General features: G+C 47.1%; 1 protein-coding gene across 4 annotated transcripts; it reads left to right on the plus strand.

Annotated features, from left to right (window-relative positions):
• The first annotated feature begins 972 nt into the window (after window positions 1–972).
• On the plus strand, window positions 973–22,520 carry CYS1 (cystin 1). 4 transcript variants are annotated; one of them, XM_060186995.1, is made up of 4 exons: window positions 973–1,359; window positions 19,297–19,349; window positions 20,168–20,244; window positions 20,627–22,520. In XM_060186995.1, the coding sequence occupies exons 1-3, from the start codon at window positions 1,027–1,029 to the stop codon at window positions 20,208–20,210; spliced, it is 429 nt and encodes a 142-aa protein (XP_060042978.1). In that variant the 5' UTR covers window positions 973–1,026; the 3' UTR covers window positions 20,211–20,244; window positions 20,627–22,520. The 4 variants fall into 4 exon arrangements, 2 of the variants coding, with proteins under 2 accessions (XP_060042978.1, XP_016046664.2); XR_009548915.1 differs by lacking the exon at window positions 20,168–20,244 and having other exon boundaries at window positions 978–1,359; window positions 20,627–21,094; window positions 21,127–22,520; XR_009548916.1 differs by lacking the exon at window positions 20,168–20,244 and having other exon boundaries at window positions 978–1,359; window positions 20,627–21,094; window positions 21,133–22,520.
• Window positions 22,521–23,350: the final 830 nt, after the last annotated feature.

The raw sequence follows: 23,350 nt of genomic DNA on the forward strand, positions 1-23,350 counted from the left end.
ACACCACATATTGTGTTTTCACTAAGGTCCGGAGCAACCCTGGATCTAGCAAATTTCACAGTACCATTTTTTCCCCCAAAAGTATATGCCCACTGTGGATCTCTTTTTCTCCCTTAATTTGTTTTGTTTCCCCCTGTACACCATCATTTGTCTTGGTGAGAATCACTGACAAAATCACAGGCTGACCGGGAGAAAAGGGACGCAAAGGCGAGGGTGGGAGGCATGGCCAGGCAGGGTAATCCCCTCTCCGCTCTCAGATTCCCCACCCCCCACCCCCGAGACACACACACACACACACAATTCACGTCTGTGTTTGTTTTAGAAGTGCTTTTCCTAAGCCAGCCAGGTGAGTCCCACTACCTGTGGGTGGATTTTTCGATCTTCCGGCCATTGCACAGTACACCCGCGGAGCAAGTAGAGGGGAGTAGGATGGGATGGGAGTGGAGGTGGGCCTCAAAATGTGGGCCCTGCTACGAGGTGGGCTGCAGTGTGAGGAGCTAGAGGAGGGGGGGGTTGAGTCCTAGGGGCCCCTCCCAAGGCCGGCGTGAATCTCCACCTCCAGGGCGGCGCCCCTGCCTCTACCCCCTGAAGTTTGGTGCCCAGGGTCCTGTTCTCCCCTCACTCACAGTCTCTGCAGTAGCGGGTCTAACTCCCCGCACCCCCTTCCCCAGGTGAGAATTCACAGCCACACCCCTTGGCTGAAAACTCCCCCTAGTGCTCTAGCTTCAGGGTTTTGTCCCCCCAATTTCCAGCAGGCCCCTGACCTTACCTTCAACCCTGGCTGCCCTTTCTTCTCGTCCCTGGCAGCAATGCCCCCCAACATCTGCACCCTAACCCCCATTGCGGATCACACCTCCGTACATCCCTGAGCTCCCTCCCCGTTGTACCCCTCGACTCCGGCGCCCCACCCCGTGCCCGCTTCCCCTGGCTGTCGCCCCCACTTTCCCCCTCCCAGCACCCCGCCCGCGTCCCCGCCCCCGGGCCGCGCTCCAGCTCGGGGCCTGCTCCTGGCCGGGCGGGCGCATCATGGGCAGCGGCAGCAGCCGGAGCGGCCGGGCCTTGAGGAGGCTGCGCGGCTCCGACAGCCGCCCGGCGGGGTCCGGCGGGGCCGCCCCGGGGAGCGAGGCCCACTCGTTGGTCCCGAGCTCGGCGGCCGGGACCCGGGCGGAGGCCCCCAAGGCAGCTACGGCGGAGCGGGAGGCCGGCCATCACCCCGGCCCCGAGGCGCCCCCCGACGGCCGGGAGGAGACCCTGCGCCTGCTGGATCAGCTGCTGGCCGAGTCGGAGGCCTGGGTACCGGGGGAGCCTGACCCGCGGAGCCCCCAGCGGCTCCCACCCGCAGCGGGTGCCCGCAGCCCGGTGAGTGACGGAGCACCGGCGCAGCCCCGCCCCGCCCCGCTTCTCTGCGGGAGCCCCGCACCCTGCACCGCCGGGGCCCTCTCGGGGTCTCCGCCCTGCGCTCCAGCCACGCCCCCCAGCTGCAGGGCTACGCCCCCCTAGCCCCAAGTTATCCCAGGGCTCCCCACCATCTCAAGGTCTCTGAACCCTGCCTCCTCGGCTGCCTTAGCACCTCCGCCCTCTTTTCCGGGGGTGGGGGTTCTAGTCTGTCTCCAGAGTAGGGGTGACAGTTCTGGGAACAGTCTTAAAAGAGGGGTGGGGAGTACAGTCCCCTTGGTAGAAGGGCATTGCCCAGGGCTTCTTTTCTGGACACTGGCTTTCCTTCTGGAACCGTGTACACCCTGAAAGTACAGCACCCCAGGCTCCTTCCAGCATCGGTGTATGTGTGGTGGTGGGGTGTTGGCCCAGGGTGCTGCATTTTCTCACAAATGCCTTCCCCCGCCCCCAGTTCCTGGGGACACTGTTGGAGGAGGGTGCCTAGCGGCCAACAGTGGCCCAGAAGTGGCCTCACAAATTGGGATCCTCTGCCTGCGGGTCAAGGAGTTCTCACAGTCCTGGCTATTTTTTTAAATCTTTATTTATTTGATAGAGACTACCAGAAATCAAGAAGGAAGGGGGAGATAGAGAGGAAGAGAGACACCTGCAGCCCTGCTTCACTCTTCGCAAAGCTTTTCTCCTGCAGGTGGGGGCCGGGGACTTGAACCCGGGTCCTTGAGCAGTGTAACATGTGTGCTTAACCAGCTGCTCCAACACACGGTCCTGGCTATTTTTAAGGATGCGCTGACAGCTCTGTTTCGGCTTCCTCAGGCACTCCAGCAGAGCGCTTGTAATAACAGGCCTGCTGTTCTAGAAGAAACAAAATTGCGAAGGCTGGTTTGGCAAGCGTCCTTACTCCAGCAGAGCTGAGCGAAAGTAGTGGCTCCTGGGCTGCAGGGGGCGCGGAAGCCTGCTTCATTGGAGTCCCCTTTGCTCCTTAACTTCTGGGTACCTGCAGGCAGTATTATTCTGGGCAGCCCCAAAGCAGTAGAGCCCTGGATTTTTTTTTTGGGGGGTGCCCTTCTGGGTTCCCTATTGCCTTCCCAAGGTGAGCTGAGCTGCAGTGGAGAGGGTTGAGGGTTTTTTTTTATTTTAAAAAATATTTATTAATTTATTTTCTCTTTTTGTTGCCCTTGTTTTTTATTGTTGTAGTTATTATTGTTGTCGTTCTTAGATAGGACAGAGAGAAATGGAGACAGAAGAGGAAGGCAGAGGAGGAGAGAAAGATAGACACCTGCAGACCTGCTTCACCGCCTGTGAAGCAACTCCCCTGCAGGTGGGGAGCCGGGGGCTCGAACCAGGATTCTTAACGCCGGTCCTTGCGCTTTGCGCCACTTGCGCTTAACCGGCTGCGTTACCGCCCGATTCCCAGGATTGACTTATTTTTAATTTTTTGTTATTAGATAGAGACAGAGAGAAATTTAGACGGGCAGGGATGATAGAGAGGGAAAGAAACAGACACCTGCAGACCTGCCTCACCACTTGTGAAGCTTTCCCCCTTCCAGTCCTTGTGCACTCTAATGTGTGGGCTTAACCAGGTGAGCCTGACCCTGAGAGGCTTGAGTTGTATTGCATCCACAGCCTAATCAGAAGTGGTTATTATTATTATTATTATTAGATAGAGATACCCAGAAATTGAAAGGAAGGAACAGATGGGGAGGGAGACAGAGAGATACCTGTAGCACATCTTCACCACTTGTGAATTTTTCCCCCTGTAGGTGGGGACTGAGGCATTGAACCTGGATCCTTTTGTATTGTAATGTGTATTCAACCAGGTGCACCACCACCCAGCCCCAAGAAGAAGTTTTTTGGTTTTTTTTTTTTTTTGTCTCCAGGGCTATTGCTGGGGCTGGGTTTCTGCACTACGGGGATCCACTGCCCCTGGAGGCCATTTTTTTCCTTTTGTTGCCCGTGTTTTTATCATTGTTGTTATTATTGTTGTTATTGATGTGTTGTTGGATAGGACAGAGAGAAATGGAGAGAGGACGGGAAGACAGAGAGGGGGAGAGAAAGATAGACACTTGCAGACCTGCTTCACCGCCAGTGAAGCGACAACCCCCCCCCCCCCCCCAGCAGATGAGGAGCAAGGGGCTCTAGCCGGGATCCTTACGCCTGCCTGTGCGCTTTGCTCCATGTGCACTTAACCCGCTGCGCAACCACCCGGCCCCCCCAAGAAGAAGTTTTTACAAAGAGTTCAGTATGGTGAGTGTGAGTTCACTGGAAGAGCAACTGACCTGGGGGAGCAGGGTTGGCATCTAACTTTTCAGAAGGTCCGAGGCACTTGGGTGGAATCTAGAAGGGTCTGCGACATCCTCTAGATAAGCAAGAGGACCACAGCATTCTCTGAGAACCCTTGTACAGAGAGGTGCTGGTCTGGAACATGGAGCTTGGGGGTGAGGGGAGTCTATGGATTTTAGAGGTCTGAGGACTGAGGATGTCTTTGAAGGATTGGGGAGAGTGACATTTGTGTTTTAGAAAGACTATCTCAGTGGATTGGCAGGTGGCACAGTGGTAGAATTCTGGAGTAACAAACTTGAGGTCTGAGTTCCATGCCTGACACTGAATTGCCAGGGTGATACTCTGGTTCTCCCTCTCTATCTCCGCCTCTTTTCTTTTTATTTATTTGTTTATTTTATTTATTATTTTTTTTAAACCAGAGCATTGCTCAGCTCTGGCTTAAAGTGGTGCAGGGGATTGCACCTGGGACTTTGGAGCCTCAAGCATGAGTGTCTCTTTGCTTAACCATTATGCTATCTACTCCTGCCCCCCCCCCTTTTTAAACACACACACACACATATATATCCAGAATACTGCTTAGCTCTGGCTTATGGTGGAGCAGGGGATTAAACCTGGGACTTCCAGAGCCTCAGGCCATAACAGTCTGTTTGCATAATCATTTTGCTATCTACCCCTGCCCACCTCCACCTCTTTTCTTCCTCTCTTGTGAAATAAATAAAACTTAAAAAAAAAATTTTTACACCAGGTCACTTCACAAGTGTTGAAGCAGGTCTGCAGGTATCTATCTTTCTCCCCCCATCTTCCCCTCCTCTCTCAATTTCTCTCTGTCCTATCCAACAACAACAGCAACGATAACAGTAACAACAACAATGGAAAAAGATGGCTGCCAGGAACAGATTGTAACACAGGCACCAAGTGAGTCCCAGCCATAACCCTGGGGGCAAAAAAAAAAAATGACACCAGAGTGGTGGGAAGGATGAAGTAGACAGAGTAAGGCTAGGGCCAAGAGGCCGAGTGGTGGCACACCTGGGAGAGTGCACATATCACCATGCTTGAACTCAGGTCCTTGCACATGGTGATGTGAGCTCAGCCAGGTGCACCACCACCAATCCTGTTTAATTAATTAATTAATTAATTGTTAATATTTATTTTGGATAGAAACAAATTGAGAGAGAAGGGGAGATCCACAGGGAGGCACAGATACAGAGCACAGTTCCCCATCCTGAAGCTCTTCCTGCTGTAGGTGGGGACTAGGGACTTGAACTTGGGACCTTGCACATTGTAATGTGTGTACTCAACCAGGTGCACCACCACCCGGCCCCCCTTAATTTGAAATTAAGAACCTTAGTTCTTTGTCAATGTCCACTGGCTTATTTGTATGTTGTTTTGTCTGTTAAGCACTCACATTTAAAACAATTAACCAGTGTTGATTCTTTTCTTTCTTTCCTTCTTTCCTTTTGTTCTCTTCTTGTCCCTGTCCCACCCCCACCCCTGCCCAGCACCACTCAGCTCTAGCTATTGGTGGTGCTAAGGATCAGACCTCTCCCACAGACACATTTTTTTTTTTTTTTGCTATCACTGTACTATTTCCCTGGTCCCTGATTAGACTTTCTTAGGAAGCCTGATTATGCATATCTTTTCTTTTTTCAGGAATTTAAAATTTTATTTGCAAAAATAGAGAACATTCTCGTACTAGGATGAGAGACACCAAGTTGCTACTTACAGAATGATCTGTGTTGTATGCTTTACATTGGGTTGTTCTAGCTCTCCCCCGCCAAGAAAATTGGATCAGTCCTGCTAATTTCGCGGCCCGCTTGGCCCCGCCCCAAGGAACCCCGAGAGGGTTCCAGAGTTCCAGAGTTGGAGAGTTGGAGAGTTGGAGAGTTGCAGAGTTAGAGTGTGCTTGGTGCCGCCGTGGGGGAAAGAGGCAGCAGAGTTCTGTTTGGTGATTAGTTTGTCTTAGTTTATGAATCGTTGTTCCTGAATAAAGAAATACAGCTTCCCTGCCCAGCCGTATGTCTCTGGTCATCTCTGTTACCCGCCCGTAAAGCTAGCCTGGCCAGCTGGAGCCTCCGAATTTTAACAACAGATCTGAACAGAGAAAGAGCCACACCACAGGTCTAGCTTTTTTTTTTTTTTAATTTCTTTATTGGGGAATTAATGTTTTACATACAACAGTAAATACAATAGTTTGTACATGCATAACATTTCTCAGTTTTCCATATAACAATACAACCCCCACTAGGTCCTCTGTCATCCTTCTTGGATCTGTATTCTCCCCACCCAGCCACCCCAGAGTCTTTTACTTTGGTAAAATATGCCAATTCCAGTTCAGGTTCTACTTGTGTTTTCTTTTCTGATCTTGTTTTTCAAGTGAGATCATCCCATACTCATCCTTCTGTTTCTGACTTATTTCACTTAACATGAATTTTTCAAGGTCCATCCAAGATTGGCTGAAAACAGTGAAGTCACCATTTTTTAATAGCTGAGTAGTATTCCATTATATATATATATATATATATATATATATATATATATATATATATATATACCACAACTTGCTCAGCCACTCATCTGTTGTTGGACACCTGGGTTGCTTCCAGGTTTTGGCTATTACAAATTGTGCTGCCAAGAACATATGTGTACACAGATCTTTTGGGATGGATGTGTTGGGTTCCTTAGGATATATCCCTAGGAGAGGAATTGCAGGATCATAGGGTAGGTCCATTTCTAGCCTTCTGAGAGTTCTCCAGACTGCTCTCCACAGAGGTTGGACCAATTGACATTCCCACCAGCAGTGCAGGAGGGTTCCTTTGACCCCACACCCTTTCCAGCATTTGCTGCTGTTACCTTTTCTAATGTATGACATTCTCACAGGAGTGAAGTGGTATCTCACTGTTGTCTTTATTTGCATTTCTCTGACAATCAGAGACTTGGAGCATTTTTTCATGTGTTTCTCAGCCTTTTGGATCTCTTCTGTGGTGAATACTCTGTCCATGTCCTCCCCCCCCCCATTTTTGGATGGCATTGTTTGTTGTCTTGTTGTTGAGATTTGCAAATTCTTTATATATTCTGGTTATTCGTCTCTTGTCTGATGTATGGCATGTAAAGATCTTCTCCCAATCTGTGAGGGGTCTCTTGGTTTGGGTAGTAGTTTCTTTAGCTGGGCAGAAGCTTTTTAATTTTATGTAGTCCCATAGGTTTATGCTTGTCTTAGTCTTCTTTGTAATTGGATTTGTTTCATTGAAGATGTCTTTAAAATTTATGTGGAAAAGAGTTCTGCCAATATTTTCCTCTAAGTATCTGATAGTTTATGGTCTAACATCCAAGTTCTTGATCCACTTGAAATTTACTTTTGTATTTGTTGAAACACAGTGGTTCAGTTTCATTCTTCTGCATGTTTCAACCCATTGTTTCCAACACCATTTGTTAAAATACTCTGCTTTCCCCATTTAATAGTCTGGGCACCTTTGTCAAAGATTAGATGTCCATAGGTGTGGCAGGTCTAGCTTTTAACATCCAAGGCCTGCCCCCACCTTTCCAAGTCACACCTGTCACCACTCCCATTTTCTGGGCAGTACCCTCCAACTCCCTCCTGTCCCTCAACATTTCTCCCTCTAGGAGCATGGATCTAGAATTGGTTTTGGGATGTTGATGGATGGAGTTTTGTGCTTCTGTAACTGCTTCCTGCTGACAATGTGGGCAGTTGTCTGGTTGACCCATACTCCTAGAAAGAAGAAAAGGATGAAAAATGAGGAGGGTAAAAGACGGGGAGAGAGAAGGGGAGAAACTTGCAGTACTGCTGCACTACTCATAAAGCTCTCCCCTCCCATCCCCCTGCCTCAGCAGCGAGAGGTGATTAGGGGCTTGAATCCAAGTTCTCAAACATGGTTACATTTGAATTTATTTATTTATTTAAAAAATCATTTTACCAGAGCACTGCTCAGCTCTGGCTTATGCTGGTACAGGGGACTGAACCTGAGACTATGGAGCCTCAGGCTTGAGAGTCCATTTGAGTAACCAGTATGCTATCTACCCCTCCCACACAAAAGCACAAACACACCTAATTCTTTTACTATAGCATTGCTCAACTCTGGTAGGAAATAGGAATTGAACCTGGGGCTTTGGAACCTTAGGCATGAAAATCTTTTTGCATACTCTTTGTGTTATCTCCCCAACCATATTTATTTTCTTATTTATTACCAGAGCACTACTTAATTCTGGTTTATGCTTGTACAGGGGACTGAACCTGGGACTTTGGAGTCACAGGCATGAGAGACTCTTTGCATAACCATTATGCTATCTACTCCTTGTTATGCCCAGATTTTTAAATCCCGTTCCCGAAGAGAGGCCAGAATCGCATGTAAAAGCAGAGCCTTTATTGAAGCAAGCTTAAGCCTGGGCTACATGCACTTCCCAATAGTGGCATGTGAGCGCCCAAGAGACGCAGATAGACTCTTTTTATCCACATCAGGCGGGGGAACTTGGGGTGTCACCTAAAGTTCAGATCTGTTTGTCAGGGAATCTTTGACCACAGTCCCTGGCAGTTTTTGTCAGTTAAGCAAATTTTGGGTTTCAGGGCTATCATGACCTCTGTCTACAGAACCATTGCTGATAGGTAGAAACATTGAGACTAGTTTTTCAAGGGTGAAGTGCAGCTGTACTACAACAGTTGGATTAGGAGGTTTTTCTTGGCTGCCTTAGAAAATATGGAGTAACAGTGGCCCTCACACTTCTGCCCGACCTATTTGTTTTTTAACCAGAGCACACTGCCCGACTCTGGTTTATAATGGCACCAAGAATTTAATCTGGGACCTCAGAGCCTCAGGCACAAAAGTATGTTATCTCCTTATCCTGTAACCAGTATTTTAACGCACACTTGGGTCTCTGACATGTATTGACTCTTTTAACCTTCACCTTTATCACCGCTCCTTTCTTTTTCCTTCAGGGTTATTGCTGGGGCTCGGTGCCTGCACTATGACTCCACTGATCCTGGAGGCCATTTTTCACATTTTTGTGCCCTTGTTATAGTTATTGCTGTTGTTGTTAGATAGGACAGAGAAAAATGGAGACAGGAGGGGAAGAAAGAGAGTTGGAGAGAAAGATAGACACCTGCAGACCTGCTTCACCACTTGTGAAGCGACTCCCCTGCAGGTGGGGAGCCAGGGGCTCGAACCAGGATTTGCACTTCACCCATGTGTGCTTAACCCATTGTGCCACCACCCAGCCCCCACCATTCCTTTTCATAGTAAAGAAAGATAAAGCAGGCACAGAGAGGTTCTGTGACCTGACCTGTCAGAGCAGAGCTCAGAACGTCCATCACCAGACTCCTGCACCTCAGCCAAGTGGCCCTGACAGCTATGGTGTTTGATTCACTGCCTTTCTGTCCTAGATCCTCCCTCAGTCTTGCATGTCATGTTTTACCACTGACCATCTGGGTGACATTGACCTTCTGTGTCCCCCACCTGAACAGAGACTCCCCACCTGCAGGGGAGTCACTTCACAAGCAATGAAGCAGGTCTGCAGGTGTCTACCTTTCTCTCGCCCTCTCTGTCTTCCCCTTCTCTCTCCATTTCTCTGTGTCCTATCCAACAACGACAACAATAAATCAACAAGGGCAACAAAAGGGAATGAATAACTGAATAAATAAATAAATAAATACATAAATAAATAATTTTTAAAAAGAATTTACTTATTTATTCATGAAAAAGATAGGAGAGAAAGAACCAGACATCACTGTGGTACATGGTGCTGCCGGAGATCGAACTTGGGACCTCATAGTGGAGAATCCAATGCTTTATCCACTGCACCACCTCCCAGACCAATAAATATTTTTTTTTAAATCAGTAACATTGTATCTATGGAGGTGGCACAGTGAAAAAAGTATTGGACTCTCAAGCATGAGGTCCGGAGTTCCATCCCCAGCATCACATGTGCTAGAATGATCTTCTGGTTCTCTCTCTCTCTCTCTCTAATAAATAATTAGTATCAATAGTAATTTAGTGTAATATTTAAAACTGAACCCTCAGGTGGGAAAATCATGTAAGAAAGCTAAGGATTGGGATTTGTATTTCAGTCACTTAATCAATTGTGATTTTAAAAATTAATTAATTTTGGATAAAGACAGAAAGAGAGAAAGAGACCAAGACCCGCAGAACTACACCATTTGTGAAGCTCCCCCCCCCACCTGTAGGGATGGGAATGGAGTGGGGGGGCTCGAACCTGGGTCCTTGAACATTGTGACACATGCTCTGTGCCAGATGTGCCTCCACCCAGCCCTTGATCTCCCCCCCATAAACACACTCCCTGCCCTATAGAGATACAGAGGCGAGAGAATGCAAGTGAAGGAGACCCCAACACTGACATTTCCTTCAGTGTGTGTGTGTGGGGGGGACTGGACAGGGCTTGAACCTAGATTATATGCAGACAGTTGGGATTTTTAGACAATGTGTGTCAATCAGGGCCAACATAACTAGGTGACCTCTTAATTAGGAGGTTGTATCATCTCATAGACATCCACCTAATCAACATAACTTTAAATTTTTTAAAAATTTTATTTTAAATATTTATTCCCTTTTGTTGCCCTTTCTTTATGATTGTAGTTATTATTGATGTTGTTGTTGGATAGAACAGAGAGAAATGGAGTGAGATGGGGAAGACAGAGAGGGGGAGAGAAAGATCGCCACCTGCAGATCTGTTTCACCATCTGTGAAGCGACTCCCCTTGTAGGTGGGGAGCCGGGGGCTCAAACCCCGGGATCCTTGTGATGGTCCTTGCACTTTGCGCCACGTGCGCTTAACCCGCTGTGCTACCGCCCAACTCCCAACGTACCTTTTTGAGCAGATGTGTGCCAGGTGCAGTTCTAGATGTGGTCTGGGAAATAGCTTAACTGGTAAAGCACTGGCTTTGCATGCTTAAGTTTCTGGGTTCAATTCCCACCACATGTACTAGTTAGTCCTCTGAGTTGTCTCTCTCATATGCAAGTTTCTCTCATTTGTAGTAGGGGAAACTGAATCAGATTGAATCGCCTAACTTCAATCTAAATTTCATATTTTTAAATTTATTTTTTCAAAAAAAATTGTGGTTTTATTTTTAAAAGATTTAATTTGGGGAGTCGGGTGGTAGCACAGCGGGTTAAGCACACATGGTGCCAAGTGCAAGGACCAGCGCAAGGACACAGGATCATTATTGGGGGCCAGAAGGTGGGAGGTCTGGCTTCTATAATTGCTTCTCTGCTGGACATGGGTGTTGGGGGGTCTTTCCATACTCCCAGCCTATTTCAGAGCTCCCTATAATAGAGTTCTTTGTCGCTGTCATCATGCAAAGCAGCTCACAGCCAAGTCCCACTGTTTTTCCAGCCCCCAAATCATTAAGTGGCGCTGTGCAGATAACAGCGCCCTCTTGTGGTTAGAGTGCTGAACCTAATTAGCAAATTTTATAAACTGTTGAGGTTGGGAAATTAGGTACCAGGTGATCCTTCTCTCTGTTCCCTCCACAGTAGGTGTTAACTGCCCATGATGAAAGGTGAAGGGGTCGAGATGAATTGCCTGGTAGAGTGCACACTTTACCATACGTGAAGACCTGGGTTCAAGCTCCCAGCCACCATATGGGAGTACCATGCAGAGCATCTTGGGTGATGGAGCAGGGTTGTGGCATCTCTCTTTCTCTCTCTCTGCCTCTGTCTTCCTCTCAATTTCTCACAATGTAGCAAAACAAACAAAGAAAACACAGTCCACCAGGAAGGGTGGAATTGTACAGGCACTAAGTCCCAGCAAAAGTCCCTAGCAGCAAAAATAAAATATAATTAAGCATAAAAGGCTCAACCTAATAAGCCTGAGCTTTGAGGGAGGAGAGATCCTCCTCTCTTTTTAATATTTTATTTATTTCCTTTTTTTTAATGATAATTTTTTATTTTATTTATTTCTATTGTATAGAGACAATGAGAAATTGAGGGGGGAGGGGAGGTAGAGATGGGGAGAGAGAGACACCTGCAGCACTGTTTCACTCCTTATGAAACTCTCCCCTTGCAGGTGGGGACCTGGGGCTTGATCTGGGTCCTTAAGCGCTGTGATGTATGTGCTTTACCAGATGCGTCACCACCTGGCTTAAGGGAGAATAATTCTTTTTTTTTATTATTTTTTATATTTATTTATTTATTTTTCCCTTTTTTTGCCCTTGTTGTTTAACGTTGTTGTGGTTATTGATGTCATTGTTGTTGGGGCAGAGAGAAATGGAGAGAGGAGGGGAAACCAGAGAGGGGGAGAGAAAGACAGACACCTGCAGACCTGCTTCAACGCTTGTGAAGTGACTCCCCTGCAGTTGGGGAGCTGGGGGCTCAAACTGGGATCCTTATGCTGGTCCTTGCACTTTGCGCCACACGCGCTTAACCCACTGCACCACCGCCCTACTCCCAAGGGAGAACAATTCTTACAATCATGTGCTGTGTAATTCCATGTTTCTTGGTTTCTGTCATGTGTCCACAGGAATATGTCATGACAGAATCAGTGGACGGAAACACACACACATACACACACACACACACACACACACACACACACACACACACTGAGGGCTGTTGAGTGTCCTGATGTGGTGATTTTTTTTTTTTTTTTAACCAGAGCACTGCTCAGCTCTGGCTTATGGTGGTGTGGGGGATTGAACCTGGGACTTGAGAGCCTCAGGCATGAAATTCTCTTTTCATAACCATTATGCTATACCCCCCACCCTATGGTGATGTTTTGACACTTAAACACAAACCTAGCCAATTGTGTTCTTCAAGCATCTGTAGCTTGTCAGTTTAATTGTCATTGGTATGTACGTGTATACATATAAAGCTGTTAAAAGTTGGGCTGGGGAGATAGCATAATGGTTAAGCAACAGATTCTCACACCTGAAGATCCAAGTCCCAGGTTCAACCCCCTACACCACCATAAACCAGAGCTGAGCAGTGATCTAGGAAGAAATAAATAAGTAAATAAGACTAGAGTTCATACATCACCATATGCAAGAACCTAGGTTCCAGCCCCTGGTCCCCACCTGCTGGGGGGAAGCATCATAAGGGAGGAAAGAGAGTTGCAGGTGTCTTGGTGTCTGTCCTTCTCTCTCCCTCTCCATCTCCCCTTTCCCTTTCAATTTCTTTCTGTCTCTACCAAAAAGGGAAAAAAAACCCACTAGTGGCAATTAAAAATAAAATTAGGGAAGAGCTCTAAACAGAAGGAGCAGAATATAAAATGTTTGGGTAAATTAAGTATTCAGTAGATTTTTCTAAAAATGAACCTTTGAGGCTGCACTTAAAAATAATTTTAAAAGGGGGCTGGAGAGACAGCAGAATGGTTATGCAAAAAGACTTTCATACCTGAGGCATCAAAGGTCCCAAATTCAATCCCCAGCACCACCGTAAGCCAGTGCTGAGCAGTGCTCTGGTAAAAAAATAAATAAATAAACCTAAACATGCACTACACAAGTTTAAACACAGCATTGAAGGAAGCTTCTGTGTTGTGGTCCCTTTCACTCTCTGCCATTCTGTCTCTATAGAAAAAAAAAAAACTCAACCATAGTCACAGGAGGTCTGAAAAGTGATGCAAGCACAGGACTTACAAGCACAGGATCCTGAGTTCAATCCCAGGCTTTGCATGTGCCAGGATGATGCTTCTTTCTCCTCTCCTATAAACAAACAAGTATTTGTGTTTATTTTAAAACTATTTTATTTATTTTAATGAGAGCTAGAGAGAGAGAGAGAGGGAGAGAGAACAGCGAGACCAAGAACAGAGCACTGCTCAGTTTTAGTTTTGAACTTGGGACTTCAGAGCCTCAGGCACAAAACTCCTTTGCATAACCATCATACTATTCTTCCCTGCCCACAAGTAAATCTTTAAAATACACACACACACACACACACACACACACACACACACACACACACCCCTAAGGCCAGAAAGGTAGCTCACTGGGGTGGGTGCCTGCTTTGTTATGAATCCAATCCAGGTTGGAGCCCAGCCCCACTCACACTGTAGGGAAGCTTTGGTGCTTTTGGAGTCTTCCTCTCTCCCTTTGTGTCTCTCTCTTTCTATCCTATGGAAAACTAACTAACTATCTCTCTCTCTCTCTCTCTCTCTCTCTCTCTCTCCTAGAATGCCTGACAGCAGCCTAGCTATAAGAATCAGGGAAGACCAAGAAAACTCCAGTTCCCTGCTTTTCTTTCTGTTTCTAGCTCAGCTGGGCTGTGGTTTTACAAAGCCTCGCAGGGAGCTGAGTGCTGACACGTCCAGGCCCCACCCACACTCCCACACACTTGTCTGGGGCTCAGCGCAGTTCCCACGGCCCCAGTCCATGCTCCAGGACTCCCCAGGTTCCGGATGTCTGACCCAGATGCTGCCAGCTGGCTGGCGGTGGAACCTGCTTCGGCGCTAGACCTGGAGCAGCCACCAGGGGCTGCTGTGGCGATACGCTACACCCGTAGCCTTCCTGGCTGTTTTGAGAAGCTGCTTTTCCCAGCACGTATCAAACATTCCATGTGAGAAAGTCAAGTTGTCAAGTTGAAGGCAAATTGATGAGAGACAGGACCGCACGTGCAAGTTGCAGGCACAGGAAGAAACATGAGTAAAATCTAAACAGACACAGCAAGTTGAAATGCTGGAGAAATTGCAAGAGGAAGGACTTGTAACCTTGAACCTAGTTTAGGTGGTTCAGTCCAGACATGCCGGTCATCACTGTCTGGAGGGCCAGAGACACAGAGGCATGGAAACTAGGTGCCAAGGGCCAGGTGGTGGCGCATCTGGTTGAGCGCGCATGTTACAATGTGCAAGGACCCAGGTTCAAGCCCCCGGTCCCCACCTGCAGGGGGACAGCTTTGCAAGTAGTGAAGCAGTGCTGCAGGTGTCTCTCTCCCTATCTCCCCATCTCCTCTCGATTTCTGACTGTCTCTATCCAATAAATAAATAAAGATAAAAAAAAAACTAGTTGCACTCTGCAAATGCTCCCTTTTATCCCCCCCCTTACCTGCCCTTTCTCTCAACTGTGCCTTGGAGGGAGAAACTAGATTTGTGAAGGCCCTTACAAACTCCGACTCCAAGCGGTGAAGCAGTGCTGCAGTTGTCTCTCTCTGTTCCCCTCTATCTCCCCAACCTTCTCAATTTCTCTGTTTTAGCAAATAAAGAAAAAGAAGTTAAAAAGCTAACAAAAAAAAAAATCTCTGACCCCAACCAGGTGATAGCAAGAACTTTGGGCTTAGAGCTGGGGAGACAACATAATGGTTATGCAAAATGATTTTCATGCCGGACGCTCTAGAATCCCAGGTTCATTCCCTGGCACTACCATAAACCAGAGCTGAGCAGTGTTCTGAGAAACACGTAGTATAGTGGATAGGGTTGGACCCTTGAGATCCCATATTCAATCCCTGGCATTGCCAGAGTGATGCTCTGGTTCTTTCTCATTCTCTCCTCTACTAAATAATAAATACATAAATATTTTTTTAAATATTTATTTATTCCTTTTTGTTTTATTGTTGTAGTTATTATTGTTGTTGTTGTTGGATAGGACAGAGAGAAATAGAGAGAAGAGGGGAAGACAGAGAGGGGGAGAGAAAGATAGACACCTGCAGACCTGCTTCACCGCCTGTGAAGCGACTCTCCTGCAGGTGGGGAGCCGGGGACTCAAACTGGGATCCTTACTCCAGTCTTTGCACCACCTGTGCTTAGCCTGCTGCGCTACGGCTCGACTCTCCCAATACATAAATATTTTTTAAAGTCACTGAGGGCTGGGTTGGGAGGAGTATTGCTTTCTTCCGTGTTCTTCCTAAGAATATAATTTGGCCCAGTGGTTGAAAGCTATAGGGAAGCACCATTATGTTACCACCAGAACAGATTTTCACATACGCTTATAAGACCCATATTCACAATTCCCCAAAAGCATATGTATAGGTTACTACATATTATGCCAGGTGAAATAAGCCAGCTACAAAGAGACAAATGCTATGATTCCATTGAGATGAGGTGTCCCAAGGAGTCAGATGCACAGGACAGAAGGTGGAGGCTGCCTTCCAGGGCTTTCTTTTTGCAGGCTGTAGGGATTGAGACTTGTCATGTAAAGGAGACAAGAGCTTCAGTTTTGGAAGCTGAAAGGGCTCTTGAGATCAGGAGCATGACAAAGTGGATATAATACTACAGTGTACGCTTAAAGTGACAGTGGCCAATTTTAGGTTATGTGTATCACAACTAAACTCTTAACATAGATTTCTTTTTTTAAAAAAAATTATTTTATTTATTTATTCCCTTTTGTTGCCCTTGTTGTTTTATTGTTGTAGTTATTATTGTTGTCGTCATTGTTGAATAGGACAGAGAGAAATGGAGAGAGGAGGGGGAAGACAGAGAGGGGGAGAGAGAAAGACAGACACCTGCAGATCTGCTTCACCACTTGTCAAGTGACTCCCCTGCAGGTGGGGAGTCAGGGCTTAAACCGGGTCCTTATGCAGGTCCTTGTGCTTTGCACCACCTGCGCTTAACCCTCTACGCTACAGCCCAACTCCCAATTTTTTTTTTTAACTCTCACCTGTGGACTGTGGAACTGTCTTATCCACAAACAGGACGATTCTTTTTTTAATGTATTCCTTGGGGCCAGCAAAATAACTCGCTTGGATAGTGTATTGCTTTACTATGTATATGCCCGAGGTTCAAACCCAGCCCCGAGCACATTGATGGAAGCTTTGATGCCATGGTCTCTTTCACTCTGTCCCTTTGCCTTCTCTGTCTCTATCTAAAATGAATAGATGATCTTGATTTTAAAAATATGTACTTCTGGAGGCCAGGCGGTAGCACAATGGGTTAAGTGCACGTGGTGCAAAGCGCAAGGACTGGTGTAAGGATCCTTGTTAGAGGCCCTGGCTCCCCACCTGCAGGGGAGTCGCTTCACAGGTGGTGAAGCAGGTCTGCAGGTGTCTATCTTTATCTCCCCCTGTCTTCACCTCCTCTCTCCATTTCTCTCTGTCCTATCCAACAATGACAGCAATAACAACAACAACAATAATAACGATGACAAACAAGGGCAACAAAAGGAAAAAACTAGCTTCTAGGAGCAGTGGATTTGTTGTGCCAGCACTGAGCCCCAGAGATAACCCTGGAGGCAAAAAAAAAAAAAGTACTTTTAGGACACACACACAGAGATAAGAGAGCGCTGCTCACCTCTAGCAAATAGCATATTCCAGAGGTGGAACATGGACGATCAGTCATGAAAGTCCTGTTCTCTAACACACTGAGTGATCACCTTGACCCTTAAAAAAGAAATAACTGCTTGTGGTCCGGGAGGTGGCACAGTGGATAAAGCACTGGTCTCTCAAGCATGAGGTCCTGAGTTCAGTCCCCGGCAGCACATGTACCAGAGTGATGTCTGGTTCTTTCTCTCTCTCCTCCTATAGTTCTCATTAAAAAATAAATAAAATTAAAAAACTACTTTCAGATGGTCTTAGCTGCCCTCAGATGGAATGGAGTGTGTGTGTGTGTGTGTGTGTGTGTGTGTGTGTGTGTGTATGTGTGTATAAGTCTGTGTAGATGTGAGTGGGTGTGACTCCCCTCCTTTCTCTTTCACTGCCCCATCCCATTCACAGTCTCTGTCCTCCTGTGCCTCCTACCCCCATCTCTTTCAGATTGAGAATCATCTTATATTCACAGGCACAGGGTGTCCAAAGCAATGTGAGGTGACTGTCATTGACCCCTGGCATCAAACAAACCAGCTTTAGCCAGCGTGAATTGGATCACCCCTGGTTGGGCGTGTTGCTGGCCTCTGCTGGAAGGCAGTGCCAGCCAGGAAGGGACAGTTGTCTAAAGTGTCTAAAGCAGCTGGTGTCCCCTCGCTGCTCCCCAAGGGCCAGCTCCCTCCCAGACCAGCTTGCTTCTCTTCACCACCACTAACTAGGAAAGTCAAGTCATCAGCACCAGTTTCTCAGGGAAGTGTCAGTTGTTTGGGAACATCCCTCTGTGTCTTGAAGACCAAGCTGTTCCTTGTGCTGTCACTGACTCAGGTGGCCCCTTGCAGGACTATGGCGGAGGTGGCTCTTGCTGGATGTTGACTTAGCATCCATGATGGGTTTTTTTTTTTAATTTTTAATATTTATTTATTTATTCACTTTTTTGTTGCCCTTGTTGTTTTATTGTTGTAGTTATTATTGATGTCATTGTTGTTGGATAGGACAGAGAGAAATGGAGAGAGGAGGGGAAGACAGAGAGGAGGAGAGAAAGATAGATACCTGCAGTCCTGCTTCACCGCCTGTGAAGCGACTCTCCTCCAGGTGGGGATCCAGTTCCTTTTTATTACACCCATTTTCACAAAGAGGTGAGCCACCTGGAGGAACTCCAAACACCACATGATGGGGTTTATTGGTCATTGGCAGGACATGATTTACACTGAGGAGGTGGCAGAAGGTATCAATATTTCCATCTCCACCCACAACATCTCCTTCACTGCTTCCTCCCATCTCTTCCTTGGTGAGAGCTGTATCCCCTGCACACACACCCCCTCTGTTTTTTTCCACCAGGATTATCATTGGAACTTGACGCCTGCATGACTCCACTGTTCCCAGCAGCCAGTTCTTTTTCTAGGATAGGTGAGGGGCAGAGACACCTGCAGCACTGCTTCACCACTTATGAAGCTTTCCCCCTGCAGGTGGGGACTATTCCCCCTGCCCCCAATACAAAGAACAGCCTTCCAATGCAGAGATACAGAAGTGCAAGAACAGACAAGACTATTTAAAAAAAATTAAGCAGGAGGTGTGGCACAGTGGATAAAGTCTTGGACTTTTAAGCTAAAGGTCCCAAGTTTGAGCCCTGGCATCTCTTGTGCCAGAGTAATGCTGTTCCCCTCTGATTCTCTCATGGACGGACACACACACACACACACACAAAATTTAAAAGGGGGAAAGCCTTGGCAGCAGTAGGGAGGTGGCAGGCAGTGCTTGTGGAAGTGAACATAACTTGTAGGGGGGAATTGGTGAAAGTGGCCCAGGAGCCAGAGAGATTCCACAGAAGCTTTGTCCCATCACACCTGCTCTCAGGGAGTGTGACCCAAGCAGAGGGGACTGCACAGGTCTTGCTTCTTCAGTCCTGGCTGGAAACGGAGGCCTTGTCTGTCTGTTTGAAAAGAGCCAGAACATCAGGTAGGCTGCACCTTTGATCTTTTTTTTTGACAGGACAGATAGTAATTGAGAAGGGAGGGGCCCAGGTGGTGGCACAACTGTTTGAGAGCACATGTTATAGTATGCAATGACCTGGGTTCAAACCCCTGGTCCCCACCTGTAAGGGGAAAGCTTTGTGAGTGGTGAGGCAGTGCTGCAGGTGTCTTTATCCCTCTCTCCCTACCTCCCCCACCCTCTCGATTTCTGACTATCTCTAGCCAATAAATAAATAAAGATAATTAAAAATAAAAAGAAATTGAGAAGGGAGAGAGAGATGAAGAGGGAGAAAGAGAGACCCCTGTAGACCTGCTTCACTGCTCGTGAAGTGTCCTCACTACCGGTAGGGAGTGGAGGCTCATTGTGTGTCCTCATGCATGGTGATGTGTGTGCTTAACTACTGGCTGTGCCACTGCCCCACCCCATCTGATAACTTTTTCATCATTCTTCCTTTTGCTTTTCTCAAGGGGTCCATGAAAGAGGTTGCCAAGGACCCCCCAGTGAGCAGCAGTGTGTCTGAGTAAGTATGGGATGTGTGCCCACCAGGCCATAGGCTCTTCTGTCGTTCCCACCTGCTCCCGGTACCCTCGTGGCCTGCTTCCCTCCATCTCACTTTGCAGGTGTTTCCCCCTGAAATGCCAAGCTCTTTCAGGGTAAGGTTCCAGCTATGGAGAGCGTCTTCAGATCTCATAGCAGCGGTTCTATTTGCTTGCTTGCTTGTTTCATTTCTTTTCTTTCTTCTTTCCCTCCTTCCTTCCACCCATCCATCCTCCCTCCCTTCCTTCCTATTTACTCTTTTTATATTTCATTTAAACACAGCTCAGGTTTATGTCAGTACTAGGAATTTAATATGGGACCTTAGACCCAAGACATAAAAGTCTTTGCCACTGGGGCTGAGTGATGGCAAAGTTGGTTAAGTGCACACATTACAGTGTCTAAGGAGCCAGGTTCAAGCCCCTGGTCCCTAAATGTAGGCAGAGGAGGGGGGAGCTTCATAAGTGGTGAAGCAGTGCTACAGGTATCTATCTATCTCCCCCTTTCTTTGTCTCTATTCAAAATAAATAAAATGGGCTGAGGAGACAGCATAGTGGTTATGCAATGAGGCTTTACTGCCTGAGGCTCTGAAGTTCAGGTCTGGCTCCCAGTACCACCATAAGCCAGAGCTGTTCAGTGCTCTGGTATAATAAATAAATATATTAAAGGAAGGGGCTTTGCTATAACCTTAATGCAGTCTCAGGAGTCTGGAACTTTGCCCTCTTCTCCTGAGAGACCTTGACCTGGACCAAAGGAGACCTTCCCACCTCTCCATCCAATTCCTGCTCTCATTTATTCACCTAGGAATTCAGTGCAGTGGCATATCCGTGAGTCAGACAGAACTTGACCTTGGGAGCTTACAACCTAGAAGAGTGATATAGGTAGGTTTCCTGTGTTTTCCTCAGTGTTACCAGTGAACACATGTAAAATCCTTTGCAAAAAAAGAAAAAGAAAAACCAGAAAAGAAAATCCTTTGTAAACGCCAGCTTGGAACCCCAGACCAAGAAAGCAGGTCCTCTTTGTCTGTTCCTGGTGTCCCCACATGGCCCGGACACAAGTGCCTTCAGGAATCCCTACTCCCCTCTCTGGACCCCTGGGGTCCCCTTACCCAATCCTCACAGGTCAGGTCAGCCCATGGATGGGACCAAGGAGGATACCTACCTGCTTCAGGTTCCTCTCACACATTTCCTTCAGCTAGCATCTGAGAAGTGCCTGTGTAGGCAGCCCCTTGCTTCCCGACAACCCCATCTGTTTCATCCCCAGAACCCCAGACAGCAGCCACGGGAGACCAGAGTGGCCAGCCATCACCTACGACCGCTCAGAGGAAGAGCTAATGGCGAGCATCGAGCGCGAGTACTGTCTCTGAGGCCCACTGCACAGCAGCTGGTGGTACCCCGCCACCACTCCCGCACCAGACTGGGGCAGGGGACGCCTTTCTGCACCTCCACCCTGCCCAGGACTTTACATTGAACTGAGCCACCTCCACCACTGGAGTTTATGCCCAGATAATTCACTACGAGCTTTTTCAGATCCAACAGCAGTCATCCTGGATGGGGTCCCTGCAGGGCTGAACGGGAAGTAACAGGTCCACAGGGGCGTGGCCACGTGATCATGAACCGCCTAATCCCCTTCTCCACTGTGAGGGTGGCCTGTGTACAGAGGACTCCTGGAACCTGGGGGTGCTGCCCACCTTTCAATTTTTGTTTTATCAGTTAGATCATAGAAGAGAGTGTTTCATGAGACAGAGAGAGAGAGAGAGGGAGAGGGAGAGGGAGAGGGAGAGGGAGAGGGAGAGGGAGAGAGGGAGAGAGGGAGGTGCTAAAGCACCACCCTGGCACATACAGCACTTGGGATCGAACTGGGGGCCTCAGACATGCAGGTCCTGTGCTATGAGGTGTTTCCCTTTTTCTTTTTTTAATTTTTAAAATTTATTTATTTTCCCTTTTGTTGCCCTTTTTTTGTTGTTGTTGTTATTGATGTTGTCGTTGTTAGATAGGACAGAGAGAAATGGAGAGAGGAGGGAAAGACAACGAGGGGGAGAGAAAGACAGACACCTGCAGACCTGCTTCACCACTTGTGAAGCGACTCCTCTGCAGGTGGGGAGTCGGGGGCTCGAACCAGGATCCTTACCCCGGTCCTTACTGTTTGTGCCATGTACGCTTAACCCACCGTGCTACCGCATGACTCCCCTCCCTTTCTTTCTTTTCCCCTTCTTTTTTCTTTTTAGAGACAAAGGTAAAGAGCGGAACATTCTCTACCATTGTTCATCCAAGTTGAGGGCAAGGCCCTATGGGGGCCCACAAAGGGGTCTATTTTGTTGTTCCTGATAGAAATGACTGGTAACAATGGAGAGAGGGATTTATTTGAGGTCTAGGCCCATCGTGTCTGTTTGGGAATTTCAAGACTCCCCGACTAGGGCCCCAGCTGATGGGGTGGCCTGGTGAGTGACTAAAGAGTCATCGTTAATATATGCCAGTCTCTTGCCCTTATTCAGCTTTTGCAGTCCTTGCTTTGATAAGCTTAGCTTTGGAGTGAGTGAGGGAAGTGTAATAGGAAGTAGGTGAGGAGGGTAGCTAAGTCTAAGTAGACACTATTTCATTATGAACTTCATACTGACTCACTGCAGACTATTGTGTACTTTTGCTTTCAGGTATATATTTTGCCCTAATTTATGGATATGTGAACATATGCTTTATCTCACGGGACCTGGTGTATATCTAGGGTTTGGGACTTTGTTAGGAAGTGAACCTCCTGGGATGGAATTAGAGAATACTATGAAAGGAAAGGTCTCACCTGAGTAATGAGACTAAAGGGTTGACATTCCATGCCTGATGTCTCTGGACACAGTCTGAAGTGAAGCTTGCTGAGGTGGTACTCGTTGCGTTGATTAGGTTGGGATCGGCGGATGCAATATTATTTGGTATGAATTGAGAGAAGCATGCAGGAAAGTATGCCCCACCCTAAAGTTCAAGGACTGAGGGAAATATAGGCTCTATAGAGGAAGCGGGAGGTTCCTGCTGTCTTAGGGTTTAAGAAGTCAATAGATAGTTATGCTATAACCACATTATTTGGCAATTGGGTTCACTTTGAAATATCCCTCTGTTAGGATTTGCTGTATTATACACAACATCACCATAATTTATGTCCTTTGACATTATTTGTATATAGCTGTGCCACTGGTTGCTTCTGTTCTCCCTGGTCTAAGCTTTTAAGAGAGTCAACATAGCAAAGACTCAGCCTATGTACTAAAAAGATTCAGTCTGTGCTTTAAAAAGTTTGAGGGAGTCAGGCGGTAGCGCAGTGGGTTAAGCGCAGGTGGCACAAAGCACAAGGACCTGCATAAGGATCCTGGTCCGAGCCCCTAGCTCCCCACCTGCAGGGGAGTCACTTCACAGGTGGTGAAGCAGGTCTGCAGGTTGTCTTTCTCTCCACCTCTCTGTCTTCCCCTCCTCTCTCAGTTTCTCTCTGTCCTATCCAACAACAACGACATCAATAACAACCACAATAGTAACTACAACAGCAATAAAAAAAAAACAAGGACAACAAAAGGGAAAATAAATAAAATTTTTTTAAAAAGTTTGAGACATTCAATCAATTTCCCCCCGTCATATTAATTAAATAGTGATTTGTATGACTACAAATTAATAGGAGTATACATAAACACCATTCCCACCACCAAAAGACTGTGTCCCATTCCATTCCCCCCCCACACCGCCCCATGAAGCCAAACATCCACCCTCACCCTCAGCCTAGGGTTTTACTTTGTTTTTTAGGGTTTTTTTTTTGTGTGTTTTTTTTTTTACCAGAGCACTGTTCAACCTGGGACTTTGGAACCTCAGGTATGAGAATCTCCTAACATAATCATTATGCTATCTACTCCCAACCCTGTGGGCTAACTTTAAAAAAGTTTCAGTAGCAGTTTTTTTGTTTGTTTTGTTTTGTTTTGGCGGGGGAGGGTGCACGGTGAGGGGGGATATGGAGAGACCA

The sequence above is a fragment of the Erinaceus europaeus genome, chromosome 3, assembly GCF_950295315.1.
Source record: "Erinaceus europaeus chromosome 3, mEriEur2.1, whole genome shotgun sequence".
NCBI classification, from domain to species: Eukaryota; Metazoa; Chordata; class Mammalia; order Eulipotyphla; family Erinaceidae; genus Erinaceus; species Erinaceus europaeus.

Bases quoted from the DNA above. Each gene is read 5' to 3' on its own strand.
- CYS1 (XM_016191178.2), top strand. From the start codon at position 1,027: ATGGGCAGCGGCAGCAGCCGGAGCGGCCGGGCCTTGAGGAGGCTGCGC. The intron at 1,360-19,296 runs GTGAGTGACGGA...GCTTTTCTCAAG, and splicing joins CAGCGGGTGCCCGCAGCCCG to GGGTCCATGAAAGAGGTTGC. The intron at 19,350-20,626 runs GTAAGTATGGGA...TTTCATCCCCAG, and splicing joins GTGAGCAGCAGTGTGTCTGA to AACCCCAGACAGCAGCCACG.